At 35.6% G+C, this 15,165-nt stretch overlaps 1 protein-coding gene across 2 annotated transcripts in view; it reads right to left on the reverse strand.

Annotated features, from left to right (window-relative positions):
• LOC117420694 (anaphase-promoting complex subunit 10-like) overlaps window positions 1–15,165 on the reverse strand; it is a 33,376-nt gene that overhangs the window by 16,328 nt on the left and 1,883 nt on the right. For both annotated transcript variants that reach the window (XM_059028488.1, XM_059028478.1), the window contains exons 2-4: window positions 3,440–3,557; window positions 1,856–1,946; window positions 1,631–1,751 (exon numbers count right to left, since the gene is read on the reverse strand). In XM_059028488.1, coding sequence (XP_058884471.1) covers window positions 1,631–1,751; window positions 1,856–1,946; window positions 3,440–3,554 — 327 coding nt within the window. In that variant the 5' untranslated portion in view covers window positions 3,555–3,557. The remainder of the gene's footprint in view (window positions 1–1,630; window positions 1,752–1,855; window positions 1,947–3,439; window positions 3,558–15,165) is intronic.

Raw genomic sequence — 15,165 nt, forward strand, 5'->3', positions numbered from 1 at the left:
AAATGACAACCTCCCAATAGACAGCTTTTGCATTAAATCCCCTTTGTAATGACATTCAAGTGCATGTCTGTGTCTGCACGCAGGTTGTACTCTATGTTTTGGGGTGAGATTTTATACACCTGCATATATTTACATCTAAACTTCTGAACAGCAACAAGCAGAGCCAAGCCAAAGAGCCAACATTAAAAGATAAATAACATTTGAATTTTGAAAACAAACCAAAAACAATTTTATTGATTAATTTAAAATTAGGATTCTATTTCCTTCTTCCTTGTGTGACCTTGCAGCAAGCAGTGATAACTTAAAGTATTTTAGTTATATATGTATGTTCAATTAAGGTTTTGAATTGGAACTCTGAGTTCTAGTAGATATGTTTAAAAGAAATACATTTGTACACTTTTAAAGTATGAAGGGTCTTAAAAGAACCGGTCAGATTCTGATGATTGCATTTTATGCAGGAACATTTAACAGCAAGGATATTCGGTTTTCTCGTGTGCAATTTGCTGTTCTGTAAAGCACTTCACCCTTGCAAACTCCATCCTACCGTAATACGGAAAATAGTACCCTGAAGCAATGGCGACATCTAGTGTACACTAGGAGTACTTTAATTACAAACTAACCTGTGAGAAAAGAGAATGGTTTTTTTTGTGTGGGTATGGTGTATACTGTACTATTTCATGTTTTGAAAAATCTAAATCTGCTAACTTTATTATGGCAATAACTCACTGTCATTTAATATTAGTCAAAAACAAATGACTGATTTATAACATTTCTTTTATCAGACAAAGCCAAATTCATCCTGTCAGTTTATTGGTGTTACAGTAACACTGAAATCAAATTTTAATTACAGAACACTGAAAACTATTATGAATTTAAAAGTACAGAGCATTTTATTGAAAATATGGTTGTAGTGAACTTTTAAAAAGAATACATTGAAACTTGAAATCAGCATGCCCCATTCTGTTCACAGGGATTTTAAAATCACAAAAGAAAGTCATTCTCAACATCAGGGTATTGAGCAAATCAGAAACGCTGTTCATGGGCCTGTATTATTGTATCCCTACAAAGTGTATGGGAATGTTGAAATTAGCAGCAACCTATTTCTTGTAAGGTGGTGCATTATCCAACCCTTTCAACACCTCCACTTTTGTCTGCAAGGGCAGTGCACATTTTTGCGCGAGCACTATGGCAACTCGAAATGCATCATAAGATCTGTAGTCCCCAAACAGCACTAAAATACAGTACAGAGGCACTAATCTGGATGTAAGTTAATACATTTAACAATATCCTTTACACTCAGCTGATCAAACTAGGGTGTGTTGCGTTATTCACATTTCTTCCCTGGGAGGGCCAAGTGAATTTGTACTATAAGAAGTCATTTACAATAAGCAACTGCTAAAATTGGCCAAGACCTTGAAATTCATCTAATCTGAGTTTGTTTCACAGAGAACTGACTAATTTTAACCCAAATTTTTCAACCAAATATGAACGTTACCTCATGGCTGTAACCCACTTAATATCCACTGAAGATTTTCCTCCCTAACCCTAGAAATCTCACAAGCCAATGCAGGGTCTCCGGCAAATACTCTTATACTGTACTTGTTTTGTCAATACACTTTTGATTTCGTACCCTTATCTCTTGAAGATTGTGAAAGTTATTCCCCACTCTGACAGAGATCTTGCATGGCGTGTAACTCTCGTCTGATTTGAAGTCTGCATACATACATAGCATGTTTACTGTAGTTTTTGCTCTGCAAAATAAAGATGAATAAACTAAACAGAAAATGCAGAATCATTACAATATATACAGCACTATAAACATTGATTGAATCTGGACCTAACCTATAGCACCTACCTGAATTGGATATTGACCAGGTGAGGCTGAGAGCCGTCTGACTGCCAGTAGGTTTCCAGGTTGTCATCGCGCAACTTATCAACTCCAAACCCTGAGGAAAAATCATGGAATTTGCTTTTAGGATGTATTAAATCGTATATTGAATGCAGTTCACCCTCCCTTTTAAAAAGTAAGTAGCAAGGTTCTGATGCAATTTGTCCGGCGATAAAATTGTATTTTCGCTGCGACACTGTTAAATTTCACCCATTTAGCCAAGTATTCAACTGGCTAGCTAAATCTGGAGTTTGTATGCAAATGAGCTCTGCCCACTTTGTGCTTTCACGTGATTTTATTGACGCTTGTAATGCTAATTGGGAGATATGCAAATTTCAGCATTACAAGAGCCAATCAAATCGTGTGAAAGCACAACGTGGGCGGAGCTCATTTACATACAAACTCCAGATTTACCTGGCTAGTTAAATATTTAGCTACATGTTAAATCTTGTTAAGAGATTTAAGATTTACTTAAATATTTAGGTTCACAAAATTCTGCTTTTATTTGTGAACAGCTAAATCTTGATTCTCAAAATAAATATTTAATAACAAAATATACAGTATTTATTTTTAAAATAAAGATTTAGCATTTCAAATGTTGAAAAGTTGCTAAATATTTGAAGATTTATAAATTATATATCTTAATGTACACATTTAAATTATTTTTTTCACAAGATTTAAGTTAAATATTAACGCTTTTTTTTATATATATATATATACACGGCACCCCATAGTGTAGGGGCAACTCAAGCATGTACCCGGGTTATGTGGTTCATGGAAACATGGTAAGTGGCTCTCCGAGAGTAAGGGCAGCTCTGCAACATACAATCCCAAATCACACACTTCAGTGGGCTTCATTTAGCTTCAGATTTATCTGGCAAAATAAAAGATTGATTTTATGAAAACCCAGACTTCTTTTTTCAGATTTAACTGATGAACGATAATGTTTTTCAGATTTATCTGGTTTGGTAAATATTGAAAATCGGCAAGTAAAAAAAAAGGATTAAAAAAAATTCTGATTTATTTGTTAGAAACCCAGATTTAACATGTCAGCTAAATGCTGACTCGCCAAGTTTAAAAAAAAAAAGAAGATTTATAGACTGCTCTGGCTTTCCTGTTCCGTACCACATCATGGATCGTTATTGCTGTGTTATCTGTTTGAGAATGTGGGCAAAAATCCTTACACCATCATCAGTGCACTAGAGCTGCCATTTTACAAACATGTTACTTAAACAGTTGTAGCAACACGTGGGGATGTACAACGTTAGATTTTTCGGAACCCCGTTACTTACTCTAAGTTACTCCAACCAGGAAATCAGAGAAAAAGGTGCTTAATCCAAAGTATGCATCTTCTCAGACAGAAATAATACTCGTGTTGCACAGCAGTTTGATCCATTCCTGGTTTTACCATGAGTTTAATAAAACACACTTCAGCTTGTTACCTATACGCTGTGGCTAATCAAGCTTGTAGTAAAACTTGGAATGGGTGAAACTGCTATGTAATAGGAGTCTTATTTCCACGCCTGTGTCTGCTAAATAATAAATACTGACCTGGTTTACATGATGATAAGGACCAAACGGCCTGGGAACCGATTTCCTGGATTGTTCCTGTTCTCTCCAGCTGCTTGGGGTCGGCACCTGGTGGGGTCTTGCTTGCCGTTGCCATTTTCTAAGAAACACAAAGGTATACAACAACTCTATTTTGTCTTGTCAGCATGCACATGTATACAATGCTGTAACTATCATATCAATAACATGTTCAAGTGATTGTAGCAAACAAAATTGGTAGTGTACTTTCATCCTTTATAGAAGTCTCAAAATGTCCAGTTCTGAAAGAAACACACATACTAAATTTGTATTTATTTAAAAACATGATATGGCACTAAACAGAAATCTGTTTGCAAGCCATGCTTTCAGTTCGTTTTTCACTTTTAGTCATTTCACCTGGAGGGTGAAATTGTCCCCACCCCTTCAATGGCTTATTTCCTGCGATTACCCAACCAGCTTCTTCCCCTATTGACTGACATGCTTTCTGCCAGTAACATGCTTTTACCCAGAAGACACTGCTGAGTGCCCCAGAAAGTGCATGTGCAAAGAGATAATAAAGCATATAAAAACTGAGATTTTCCTTTAACATAAAGTAGTGTTTTAAAATTAAAAAATACATGTGTTTCTTTGAAAGACACTATTATTCAACACAGATCACTGGTAATGTTTCTGTAATGGTGGCGGTTTACAAAACCATTTTCATCTTGTGCACTTCTATTTGCTATATAGGTATCAAATGTGTAGTTTAGAAAGAAACACTTCATAGCAAACACAGATTTTAACTGTAATTAATAAAGAAATCTCTGTTTGCAAGTTGTATTTTCTAGTTATCTTGCACTTCCTTGGTCCATTCACCTGCAGCCTTCTTTCCTGTCATTAACCAACCAGCTTCCTCTATGCTTTGAAGCCAGGAACATGCTTTTACCCTGCTGAGGTTAAATGGCCTAGGAAGGGAAATAGTAACGATCTGAAAGCAAGACAAGCAAAGAAGCAAACTGAGAACACTGAGATTACCAAATATCTTTTTATTTTAATAAATTGTTTCTTTCAAACCTGCACATCCGAGACCAGGTGAATGGTTGTGAACGACACATAAGATTTAAGGAATTCTCTCATTAGCTACAACCATATTCTGTATTCTTGACGAGTCAGTTCTAGCGCAGCAGAACGCTATCACTCAGTGTGAATAGTTCTCCCCCGATACAATGGAAGATTGACAATTGAGGTCTGAAACCTGGTACTGAACACGGGTGGTGGCTGCTGCAACCCAGCAGAAAGGCCATCAATAAAAAAAATACGTGTTTTTTTTTTTTAACTAGTCATGCAAATTGTTATACATTTGGATGATACAGTAAATCACGCCACCATCTCCTCAAACAAAGCAACACTGGTTGAATTTGTTTGCGATGGCTACTCAAACCCTGTAATAAAAGATAAATAAAGTGTAATTCACTGTGCAGCTGTACCCTGGCACTAAACCCACCCCAAGCATGATAAATATAACATTTCATAAATCATAAGTTATATTACTTGATAATTTTGACTTGAGCTATTGACCAACTATCTTAAATGGTTTAGGAGATTAAAAATGATGGAGGTAAAAGGATTAATCCCCGAAAATCTGCAGCAAATTTCTAATAAATCATTGGGCAGACAACAGAAACTTCTTGGATTTTTCCAGATCTCATTAATACTGTTATTTTGACAAACATCTGTTACATGCTTACAGTTCTTGGATTTTGGTCTATCTGAGATGGAATAACCTCAATGAAAAGCAGAAAGATTAACCAAAATATTTAGTAAAGCATGGGTACAAACTAGAATAGTCCTGGGCCATTGCTGCAAAACTGTTACCTGCATTACTGCCATCCCTGAATTGCTACTTATTTCCAAACCAAAATCCATAATTAGGAAAGCCTAAAAAAGTATCCTGCACAGCATGACGTCTAGAATATTAAAAAGCATTATTTAAATTTGAATAAGTAACTGATAAATAAACCAATATTGAACTTTGATTAACCACATTTGACAATGGGATGTGTTGTGGCAAGTATCAGGTGGTGCACTTGTCAAGTAAGTTAGGCATATTTTAGAATCCATCCTACTGTAAAACATTGTATTGCAGAAGATGGAGCTCAGATGCCTTGGACAGTTAGACCGTTTAAACGTGCCCTTTCCAGTACAAATGCGCTTGAATCGGTTAAATTAAATCTCTGAATAAAGGGATTTATTTACTGGTCCAAATTCTGACTCCTGGAACTTTATTTTCTAGACCAGTGATTAAGGGGGCGGGGGTGGTATACGCTGGTATGTATACTGGTAAGAAAAAAATCTAGGTGGAAAAAATTATATAAACTGCTGCAAAATACATTATATACCTGTATCTACCTTTAGTTTTGAACAAAAAAAACTTTGACTTGTGTCTCAACATAGCGCGAGTATGACCTCAGGTCTTGCCCTTATTCTCCGGAAGCACTTCCCCTGTTGGTCACTGTACGCGCACATTTTATGCATTGTTATGCGTGTTGGAAATCGTACCAGTCAAATCAAACTAATACATTTCGTCGGTTTTATTTTTGTGTAATAGGTCTGCAATCACCGACTCACGATTCTGACAGTTTGGACAATACAAAAACATCAGACCTACAAAAAGAAGTCGTTACCAAGCCCAAACTGAGGCCGTGTCCACACTATGACATTAAACCGTATTAGTTTCCCTTAAACCGTTTTAAAAGTGCTAATCCAGCCTAAATTTGAAACCCGATCCGAACCCGACCCGAGACCTTTGAGATATGTGCATACCTGACCATCTCCACATACATTCCAAACATACGCTATTGAAACCCAAGTAGAATACCTTCCGTGTAGAGTATTCCCGGTTTCCAGTTAACGTAGATAGATAGATAGATAGATATATCATATATCATTTTATATATATATATATATATATATATATATATATATATATTATATATATATATATATATATATATATATATATATATATATATATATATATATATATATATATATATATAACTTTGTTACCATAAATAGCCGCACATTGAGTATGCGAATTTGCAAGAGCATCTTATTTTGCACAAGCCTATCATATCAAACCACAAAAATAACGTTCAACAACAAATTACACCACGATTATGGCTTTTAAAGCAGCTGCAGGACGAATACATCCCTTTTCAGTGTGCCGGGGCAGAGATTCATTTTCTCGTCTTTTTGCGGTCATATTTCAGTAATATTTTGCACGATTTGCATTCTATACAAAGCATTGAGCAAATGAGAATCGATTTTGTATTTTATTATCGCTGAATACGACAAATGTCGTAATCTTTGCAAACAGTGGATTTAGACGTACCCTTTCCAGCAACGGAACTTTCCACTGCTCCACATTCTGTGGTATTTTTTTTTTTTACTCCATCTATAAAGACGAAGCCGCCTTATATCATGATTGCCGTGCAGGTATAATTAGTGATATAAAACGGTCATGACATAAACCGAGTTTCACGTTTGGCTATGACAGCACATCGAGGGAAAAAAATAAAGAAAACTAACGGTGAATTAAAGAGCAGTTTCGTCGTTCTTTACATTAATTGGAACGAAACAGTTTGTGTCATTACCTAAAAAAGGCATGAACTGATTAGAGCTATAAATTAGGCGTTGCACTTTGTGTTTTTTTTCTTTTTTCTTTTTTTTTTGTGGGAGAGGGTAGGACGGAGACAAAAGTGCCCAGTAGAGGCAGTAAAACTGCTCAGATCGTCAAATCATACATCAAATTATTACTCCCTCCCCGCACATTACATACCAACAGCAATTATCATTATGGTTGTTTTTCCTAAATAAATGTTTATGCTTTCAGACAAAAACAATAATAATAATGATCACTTGTGGTGCTGAAGACAGCTCCCCGTTTTAGTAATGCAAGATAATTGAGCTTTACAATCTCTGCGCCCCTCCTAAACAATTTAAGTAATCTTTGTAGAATAATAATAACGATAATAGATGTTTGTCCCGTCATGGATATTTGATATATTTCCCCCCCTAGGGTGTTAGAGGAGGGTGTGTGCGATTAAAATAATTGAGAATAGATATTGAATACTTTTGTTTTACTTTGGCTCCCAGTTCCTTTACGTTCTGTTTTATTTATTTATTTATTTATTTATTTTGCAAAACGCGGCTTAAGTCTTCCTTTTTTAAATCTGTCTATTTCTATACAACCCGGACAGAAAACTCGACATTTCTTCATTACATTTTGCAAGTTCGTAAATGGAGGAAAGAGTTAGTTAGGCTAATATATCTGTTTATACATTTAGTTATAAACTGTTATGTTGTGCTTTGGAATAAAATTACTTCTATACCTTATTAAGAGTTGAATAAGGGTATTTGAGGTACCGCTACTAGTAGTAGTGAATTTTATTAACTAGTCTGAGCTTGGACATTTATTAAAAGGGAGACAAAATAACTTAATTTTAATTAAAGATGGTCAAAACATTTCTTATTCATTTTTTACTTGTTATATTTTACATTATTGTGTTTAAAATAATTGTAAATCGGTTTTTGAAAAACGAAAAACAAACGGGTTCGTTTTTCACTGTTAATAAATGCCACTGACACTTCCACTCCCTCCTGGCTCTCTGGCTCTCCAAAGCACAGCAAGCTCGGGAGACATCGTCCAGATTGCAATGCCTTTCCCTGACAAACTGTTCTGGGAAATATGCTGGGATAGACATTTAAGTTATACAGTACCAACTGACTGACTTGACGGGATCTGGCGGTCGGTAAATACAGCCACACAGTACTACAGAATTAGATTTTTCTTTCCTCTCTTCTCAGCTGAACCTTGTAAAAACAGACGTAAGTAATCAACTGTCCACAGACATTTTGAATGGAATGGTATTCTAACTGTCAAGACTGCTGTTAAAAATAGCACCAGCTTGATCCAGTCTGCAAATGTATGACCATAGGTAAATAAGACCTAAAGGCCTACTAACTGGAGATCTGGTAGGGAGTGCAGAGGACAGGGCTACCAATAGTCTGCAAGACAGTACCGTGCAATGAAGTAGCCCTGTGCAGAATGTCTGTAGGTTGGTGTTAAATATCTCAATTGCAATGAACACAATGAAACAAATGCCGCTGCCATGAAGCATGCGCTTTCTGAATTCTGTTTGGATCTTGCGGACCAAGGAGGTTTTGTTGGCAGTGGCATTTTTTTGAACTGCTTCATCCTTTTTTGTAGGAAGCAATCAGCGACGCGAGTAGTATAAGCTATCACCATGTTAATTTTTAAACAATGAAAACGCAGCATTTGGTTTTGACAGGTCCCCATAGCCAATCAGAATCGACCGGAAGTCCCGCCTCCCAATCCCGGTCATGTGTTTGTAGTCTTTAAGTAATTCCAGAAGTTCCACCCTCCCGTCCTGTAACGTATTTGTAGTTTTAATTATCCCACCTACCATCCTGTCACGTGTATGTAGTTTAATGCACTTTTGGAAACCATGTTCCATGACTGTAGTTTATCACACTAAAACGGGGAATTACACAAAGGTTTGGGGTATTATTTTTTAATTTTAATGTATTTGAGAGTGAAATGGGTAAACACATTGTTTTGTTATATGTGTTATTTCAGAAAATAAAATAAGCTTTTTAGAAAAATAAAATAAATTTAAAAACGGGTATAACAGTTTGTTATATTCTTTATTTCAGAAAAATAAAATGTAAAATGGTCAACACAAAAAGGGTACAAAGTGCTGAAAAAAGAAACGAGCTTGAAATTGGGAAAAATGTATAGTGTTGAAAAATAAAGCAAGTTGAAAATGTGAAGAAAAAAATGAATAAAGTGTTGAAAAAAAGAGTTAAAAAGGGAAAACAAATGAGTTGAACAATAAAGCAAGTTTTGAAAATAAAACGAAGACAGCAAAATGTTAAAAACAAGGTTACAATGCATGTACTTAAACAGTTTAAAAGCAGAGAAATGTGAATTGTTAAAACCTGCAGTGAACAGGTGTGTCTGTTGAAAAAAGGCTAAAAACGTGCTAAACAGTTTAAAACACTTCTTAACCACCACATAGATAAATAAATAAATAAATAAAACAATAAAATGTGATAACTTGTATACATTCTTAACATTTTAAAAACCTTATTTTACACAGCTTGAGACCCAAGCACAAGTTCCAACTTTGTTACAATGTATTTGCTTAAAGAAAACCTTAAATGTGACTGAGGGAAAGAGATCACTGTTGTACACTAAACTGTGCCCCGCAGGAGCTAAGGGATGTCGCTCGAAGATAAGAAACTAGGGGGCCCCAGCACTGGCTTGCAGCGTCGCTGGTTATGTGCCAATGGTGTTGCTAGTATGTTTGTTCGAAGATAAGAAACGGTCCAGAACCAATGGTGAATCTTTGCAATAAGTGGTAAAAACAAGGTTGCAATGCAGTTACTTAAAAATTAAAAACAATTTAAAAAGGGGAGAAATGCGAATTGTTAAAACGTGTAGAGGCTGTATGTACAGAGCTAAAATAGACCTACACAGAAGTAAAGCGACACAGGCTGGTCTTAAACAGAGAAGCGTGACTGTTGAAAAAAGACAAAACGTTTAAAATAAGGAACAACTTGTTTAAGAAATGTACATACTTAACCCAAACACAAACAAATAAATAAATATATATACAAGCACATGTAAAACAGCACAGTTGGCTTCTGAAATGTCTGTACCAAGTGTCTTGAGTTTAAAACATTAAAATGTCCAATAACAAAAAAACAAACAAAAAAAAAACACCTTGACTATCGGCTGCCGCTATGTTAGACTTGTTACAATGTATTTACTTAAACTGAAGAAAGAAAAACAGTTTTAAAATAAAACGCTACAAACCTTTTCAGTGTCACTGCTCTGAACAAACAGAGAGAATTACAAGTGTGGCTGGCAGTTCCCCCAGTGTGCTGAGGGCGTTGTGGAAGTGCCACTACCCCTTCCTGTCACGTATTTGTAGTTTTTACAGAAGTTTTACCTCGGTTAAGGGCTTTGTGTGTAGTTATAAAGCAACAGCTTTAAAGTCAATTTTGATATAAAGAAAACAAATTGTTACCGTAAAACGGTAAATAAAACTAAAAGCATAGAGTTGCTGTTGTATTTAATTTATACAAATAAAATAAGGCATATGTTGACCCAGCCGGGTCTCTCTTGGCAATGCTGGAGCGGCCTGTAAGCTTAAGTAAACGAACACAAACGTTTTCAAAAAGTACAGACTTAAGGATTACCAACTAAACAAAAGGTTCTTTGGGCACATATTTAAAACACTTTGAAATTAGGCGTTTATGCTGAAATGCACGGATCATGAATATCTATTTAAGTTTATTTAGTTTAAAGCTTAAAAACTTAAAAAAAAAATGCTACAAGAATTGACTATCAGCAGTCATATTTTAGACAATTTCCAACTTTGTTACAACGTATTTACTTAAAACAAAAAACAGTTTTAAAATAAAATGCGACAAACTTAGGCTGTGTCTACTCTTGTGTGAGCATGGCAAACAGAGACAACTGTACAAGTGACAGGCCCCCCTCATGGGCGATGCCAGGGGATTATAATGGCCTATGGCGATAGGCTATAGGCGATAAGTGACTGGCGTGAGCTGCTGGCTAAGACAAACTACGTATAGTCCTGACGGTTGTTTGGAATATGGATAGCGGTGGACACATGCATTTAGTAGTACTGAAATATGTATTCAAAAGAGCTGTGTTGATTGACTTAAATAACTTGGCTAACAATCTTTGTTTTGCAGGCAGTGTTTTCGGGCTGTACAAGACCGTGGATGGTCATGACTGGGAATTGGTAGAGGGGACTAAGAAAATACACAAAGATCAAGGCTTTTCTGAACTGAAAAAGATTCCGATGACAAAGCATTTGAAAACCATTTGAGTGTTACCATTAAAAGTGCTTTATAGTGTGGGAATCTTGCGGTGAAATCTGTCTACAGGATTTTTTTGAGTACATTAACATGACGGTCCTTTCAGAAACACTTTTGTGTCAATGTTCTGCAAAGAAACTACTGAAGAAAATGTGGCTCTAGCAATTCAGTTATAATGCTAACTGAAATAAAAAAAAAAACAAACACACACAATAAAATACATTTTATTCATCAGAAAATATTGACAACAGGTAGGCCTACTTGGGGCACACACTGCAAAACTATTCACTTTTGTTGCCACACTTCACAGTTTTGTTCCTGGAAATGAAAGCCAAATAAAAAATTAAGAAAAAAAGTTTCTGTGTGTGATAGTTACATTCTTTAATTTTACAATTATTTTAGTCCAAGATGAAATCATTTACAAGGCGCTGAAATGAAGAAAAAAATAAATACATGTTTGCTGTTCATGTTATAGTATATCATTTTAGACAAGCTCAAGAGTTTGTTACAACTATTTTAGTTAAGATGCTAGCGGCGACAATTTTGAAATGAAAAAAAAAACAGAACAAAATAAATGTGTGTGTTTTAGTTATATTCTTCCAAGCTATGGTGTTCAGAGTTTGTTATTTTAGCCACGATAAAAATAGCTAAACTTTAGAGATGCTAGTTGGGCTCCTCATTAGCTGGGGTGGGTGCTCTTGAGACTGACCGTCACAAACTGGACAGCTAAGAATATATGGGGTTTTATGATGCCAAGTGGCCAACCAACCTCGTGGCGTTCACATTATTGTCCTCTTAGAAACACTTGTGTCAATGATCTGCAACCAACTGCTGTATAGTATTATAAAATGTGGTGCTAGTAATTCAGTTATGCTAACTGAAATCTTTTAAATAATCCAATTTATTCATCAGAAAACATTGCTTACAAAACATTTAAAATATTTACAAACAGGTACTTCGTGACATACTGTAAAACTGTTCACTTGTCTATCTTACATGGCAAAGATAACTGCCTCTAATCCACCTATATATTTCTGCTCTAACCTTTAATAAATGAGGAACTTTTATGGTAGTTGAAACATACAGGACAACATGTGTAATATGTTGTTTTTTGCACACACACACACACACACAAAACACATTAATCCAGATAATTCCCATTACTGTCCATACTGTTTTACTGTTTGAGACATCCCTGCCCTCTTACATTCTGGATTGCTATGGCGCGCACACACACACACACACAATTAATACATGAGAATAGAACTTGAGGGGAAGATTCTGAATTTTAAAGTAAAAATAATGTGTAAAAAATAATGTATTTGTATGTAAAAAATAATGTGATATCTTGTAACAATTATAAGTCGCCCTAGGATCTTGCTATTAGTGTTTCCAGCTTGCTTGGCACCTATAGTGACGCTGTGGCGAATAGCTAACCGAATAGCTAACTGGCTGTTTGACTTGGCATGCAAGAAGTACTCGACGTCACCTACATTTCAGTACCATTCATATCACTGTGCCACCTATATGTGGCGAATAGCTGACCTTTTTGATTATCCGTTTATTTGAGCAGACGTCTCACAGAGAGCACAAGGAGGTAAGGTGACATGGTCGCACAGCTGAGCTGGGATTTGAACCGGTGTCCTGCTGGTTATAAGCCTGTTTCTTTAACCACTGGTCCACACAGCCTCCTATTATATCTTTGTATTTATAAATAGGTTTTATCCTAACTTGCTGCATCTTATCTTGTATTTATGTCATACCTTGCATGTCCCATAAACTTACTGCATTTAAATATTGTTCTTGTTTTGCCCTGTAACCCTTGTAAGTTGCCTTGGATAAAGGCATCGGCCAAATAATAATAATAATAATAATAATAATAATAATAATAAAGAAGATTTTCAAACCACTGAGGTCCACCGAATGTTATACAAATGTTACTGCAAAATCTATACATAAAACCAGTTATTATTCAAGCACTTTAAAACCTGTCTGCATACAACAGAAAAAAAACACTTTTGCAATGAATAATTATGTTCATACCATATCTATTTGGCCAGATAAGAGGGGGACGGGTTGCAATATACATTAAAAATGACTTAGAATGGGAAATACTGAAAAGTAATGGTAACAACAATGAATCAATATGAATTAAATTACACAAAATCAAATATAAAGGCTTAATAGTGGGAGTCTGTTATAGGCCCCCAAGATCTGATGAATCATTAAATGAAAACTTATATGCAAGCATCAAAAAAATAGGTAAGGAAGGGGACACTAATTATGGGAGACTTTAACTTCTCAAACATAAACTGGGCCCACATGACCTCAGACAACAGTTCCCACATGAAAATGATAGAGTTAGTGTAAGATTACTTGTTATCACAAATGGTGAATGTCCCGACTAGATACAAATCATGTAACAGGTAATACAATCACTAGGAATAAGTGACCACAATATGATAGTTTGTGGCAAATCAAGGGCAGTACATAAATTAAAAGACAATGGTTTACAATTTCAGGAGAGCAGATAAAGGAATGCAACAGGAGCTTCTAAACATAGACTGGGATAGAATACTAATAGATAATGAAGCTGAAAACAAATGGATTACATTTAGGGATATAATGTTAGAAATGCAGGCTACATTTATCCCAACAATGAGAAAAGGTAAACTTAAGAAAAAGAAACCATGATGGGTAAATCGATCTATTCAGCTGGGTATTAAATTTAATAAAATTATATCTTTCTATTAAATCAAAGGGAGCAGTCTCAAGTAGAATACAGAGAGGCCTGTATATGTTAATGCTAAAAGGAAACTGAAAGAGGAAGTCAGTAGTTTGTGTGACAGCAGTGGTAATGTAGTGGCTAAAGACTACCAAATCGCAGATGTACTTAATCAATACTTTGTACAAATATTTACAAAGGAGGATTTATACAATATACCACAGTTAACAGAATGTACACAAACATCATTACCAGTGTTTGTTATAAAAGAGAATGAAGTACTAAGGGAGCTAGCAGCACTTAAAATAAACAAATCCTCAGGGCCCGACGGAATCTGTCCTGGAGTCCTTACGGAAACTAGAGAACAGATTTTTAAACCAATATGTTATATAGGAGGTGACTATTAGAGTGTACAAGGATAGTGTGTATGACATCATCTACTTAGATTTTCAAAAAGCATTTGACAAAGTGCAGCACGAAAGTCTAGCTATATCTAAAGATTAAATCAGTAGGAATAAATGGTAAAGTAGCAGCATGGATTCATAACTGGTTACAAGATAGGAAGCGGAGAGTTATAATTAGAGGCCAGGCATCAAACTGGAGCAACATAACAAGTGGGGTAGCACAGGGATCAGTACTGGGACCACTGCTATTCTTCATCTATATAAATGACTTGCACCAAGACATAATCAGTTAACTGTGCAAATTTGCAGACGACACAAAACTGGCAGGGGTAGCCAACTCCCAATCAGCAACTTTAATAATACAAAGAGATTTAGACAAGATTCAAGCTTGGGCTGACACATGGCAGATGAAATTTAATGTAAATAAAAGCAAAGTCTTGCACATAGGGCGCAAAAACATTAGAGGCAAGTACAGCATGAACAGTAATGAAATAGAGGAGGCTCTATATGAAAAGGACTGGGGGGTAGTAGTGGATGAATCTCTTAAGCCAACTAGACAGTGCGGAGAAGCTATAAAAGGCAAATAGAATGTTAGGTTATATAGTCAAGACAGTTGAATTCAAATCTAGAGAAGTTATATTAATTTTACAATGCACTAATATGACCACACCTAGAATATTGTG

This window comes from Acipenser ruthenus, chromosome 1, assembly GCF_902713425.1.
Source record: "Acipenser ruthenus chromosome 1, fAciRut3.2 maternal haplotype, whole genome shotgun sequence".
In the NCBI taxonomy this organism is placed as follows: Eukaryota; Metazoa; Chordata; class Actinopteri; order Acipenseriformes; family Acipenseridae; genus Acipenser; species Acipenser ruthenus.